Below are 3,024 nucleotides of genomic sequence, written 5' to 3'. Positions count from 1 at the left end.
ATCTTGGCTCACTGCAAGCTCCGCCTCTCAGGGTCACACCATTCTTCTGCCTCAGCTAGGACTACAGGCGCCCATGACTGCACCCAGCTAATTTTTTGTATTTTTATAGAAACAAGGTTTCACTGTGTTAGCCAGGATGGTCTGGATCTCCAGACCTCATGATTCGCCCGCTTCAGCCTCCCAAAGTGCTGGAATTACAGGCTTGAGCCACCGTGCCTGGCCTAAATTTGTAGATTAGCCCTTTGTCAGATGGATAGATTGTAAAAATTTTCTCCCATTCTGTAGGTTGCCTGTTCACTTTGATGATAGTTGCTTTGCTGCAGAGAAGCTCTTGAGTTTAATTAGGTCCCATTTGTCAATTTTGGCTTTTGCTGCCATTGCTTTCGGTGTTTGAGACATCAAGTCTTTGCCAGTGCCTATGTCCTGAATGGTATTGCCTAGGTTTTCTTCTAGGATTTTTATGGTTTTAGGTCTTACGTTTAAGTCTTTAATCCATCTTCAGTTAATTTTTGTATAATGTGTAAGGAAGTGATTCAGTTTCATTTTTCTGCATATGGCTAGCTAGTTTTCTGAACACCATTTATTAAATAGGGAATCTCTCCCCATTGCTTGTTTGTGCCAGGTTTGTCAAAGATCAGATGATTGCAGATGTGTGGTGTTACTTCTGAGGCCTCTGTTCTGTTCCATTGCTCTATATATCTGTTTTGGTACCAGTACCATGCTGTTTTGGTTACTGTAACCTTGTAGTAAAGTTTGAAGTCAGTTAGTGTGATGCCTTCAGCTTTGTTCTTTTAATATTTGTGCTTAATTTACATTTTATGAAATTATTCACATGGTTGCAATTATTCACATGGCATGAAGTCAGGCAGTCGGAGGGTCAGTGGCTCCACCCCAGAAAACCCCCTCAGCCCCATGCATGTGACTGCAGTGTGACCAGTGCCACGGTCCATGCTCCAGGCAAGGGTCGATTAGGAGTGGACTCCTAAACCAGGTTGGCAGTACACTCAGCGACCCGGAGGCCATCCCAGGGGAGTCCTGCTAGCCTGCTCTTGTGCCTGTAGTGCAGCTGCCACCTGCATGTCTCCCTTGGGCTTCAGTGGCCAGGCAACCCCCATCTGCCCACCCCTTCCCCAGCCAGGACCCTAACTGCAGACTCTTGCACCAGACACTGCCACAACTGTCAACCAGGCCCTGCAGAGGCAGGAAAGCTGAACTGGCTGCTGAGCCCCTTCTGGTTGGCCACGCAGTACCCGTTTCTGTGGCCCCTGGACTCCTAGTGTGGGCTAAGATGGAGTGGACCCTCGGGCTTTGCCACGGTGCAATGGTCCACCTGGAGACCATCCAAAAGAGAAGACCTACCAGCCCCTGCCAGCGCCCTAGGTGCAGCTGCCACCTGCACGTCAGGCACCGGCAGCAATGGTCAGACTATCTCTGATTCTCCATGCCCTCCCCACCCCCACCTCAGCAGCAACCACTCCCTGACAGGACGCTGAGGTAGTGGCTGTCGGGAAGTCGACTGGGCAGGTGCATACGGATGGATAGACTCTCAGCCTCATCCCGACGGCCACGACTTGCTCATCCACTGGCGGCTCCTCAGCCCTATTCTAGTGGCCACGGAGTGGCATGCAGGCAGCAGCCATGGGAACCCCGATTGCCCCTCCTCACACGTGCCCATCACACGACTTGGGCGACTGGGTGATCAAGTCAGGTTATGGCCCCAGCGGCGCCAAGAGGCCAAGAACCGGCGCTCAGCCTCATCCCCGTGGCTACAGAGTGCCAAGCGCCAGGTCCTGCGCTCTGGGCTCGGGTCAGGAGCAGCTGGCAAGGGCGGCGCAGCCTGTGGGGCCTTTGGGCGAGGCCAGCAGCAGCTCCGGTAAGCCACGTCAGCCCACGGGCGCTGCAGTGCAGCGGCTACCAGCACCTGGAGCAGGGGTCGCCGAGGATTGGGAGTCCCCAACCAGGACTGCGCCTCCAGCCGCTTGGACCCCGGGCCTGGCAGGGCAGCGGCAAGTCAGGCAGTAGGCGGCAGGAGAGCAAGGCATGGGCTTCAGCTTAGGGTGCAGGAGGCGCGCACCCTCCGGCCGGATGGACGGCGCACTCAGGGACCAGGAGGCCATCCCAGGGGAGCCCCGCCAGCCCCCGCTGGAGCCCGAGCTGCAGCTGCCACCTGCAAGTGGTGCGCTGGCTGCAGCGGTGGCAACCCCGGATCCCGTCCTCCCGCCTCGTGCCCATCAGCGCGGACCCAGGGGGCGACGCAGTAGCGAAGTCAGGCTGTGGGCCCGACGGCGGCACCAGGCGGAGAGGCGCCACTCGACCCTATCCCTGGGCTGCAGGGGGCCCAGCGCGGGGGGTCCCGCGCGTCGGGAGCATGTGGAAGGGGACAAGAGGGCGCGGGCGACAGTCAGGCCCTGGGGCAGGGCGCGCCTGGCGCTCCAGGGAGCCCCGCCAGCCCGCGGCGCTTCCGCAGCAACCTCCGCCTGCACGTGGCTCCGCGAGAGCTGCTAGGGCGGTTACTCTGCCTCGGGCCTGTAGGGCGGGGCCGGCTAAGGTGCGCGTGCTCGCTGGTCCTAACAGTTCTGTTGGGCGTTTCTGCTGAGAGGCGGGAGGCGCTGAGTGTGCTGAGGTCCGTGGACTGACTGCATTGCTTGTTGTTGCGCTTCGGAGGCGGCGATCCCCGAAGGCGAGATGAAATGTGACTGAAGCCGGTGACCTTAACCGAAAGTCGTTCCCAGGCTACGAGTTGCCGCCAATGAGTGGCCTAAAGATGTTCGACGACTACAAGCCGGAGAGGTGGCCCACCCTCAAGGAGCGCTTGCGCTTAGATGGCTTCTCATTTCCCGAATACCGCATCAAATTGTCTCATCTGAGAAGGATCCACAGAGCTATCTGCTATGGTAGGCTGGAGAAACTGAAGTACCTTCTGCTCACGAGAAGTGACGTCAATAAGAGAGACAAGAAGGAAAGGTAATGGGGGCTGGGAGCCGGGGCTGCGGGAGGAGGCCTGCGGACGTGGGAGAAGTACCC

At 57.8% G+C, this 3,024-nt stretch overlaps 1 protein-coding gene across 1 annotated transcript in view; it reads left to right on the top strand.

Annotated features, from left to right (window-relative positions):
* The first annotated feature begins 2,749 nt into the window (after positions 1-2,749).
* LOC105533662 (ankyrin repeat domain-containing protein 36C-like) overlaps positions 2,750-3,024 on the top strand; it is a 172,735-nt gene continuing 172,460 nt past the window's right edge. Inside the window, exon 1 of the mRNA XM_011972131.1 lies at positions 2,750-2,964. Coding sequence (XP_011827521.1) covers positions 2,750-2,964 — 215 coding nt within the window. The remainder of the gene's footprint in view (positions 2,965-3,024) is intronic.

This window comes from Mandrillus leucophaeus, unplaced genomic scaffold (genome assembly GCF_000951045.1).
Source record: "Mandrillus leucophaeus isolate KB7577 unplaced genomic scaffold, Mleu.le_1.0 Scaffold1275, whole genome shotgun sequence".
In the NCBI taxonomy this organism is placed as follows: Eukaryota; Metazoa; Chordata; class Mammalia; order Primates; family Cercopithecidae; genus Mandrillus; species Mandrillus leucophaeus.
Note: the sequence above shows the minus strand (reverse complement) of the source record. Positions and strands in the feature narration are given on the sequence as shown.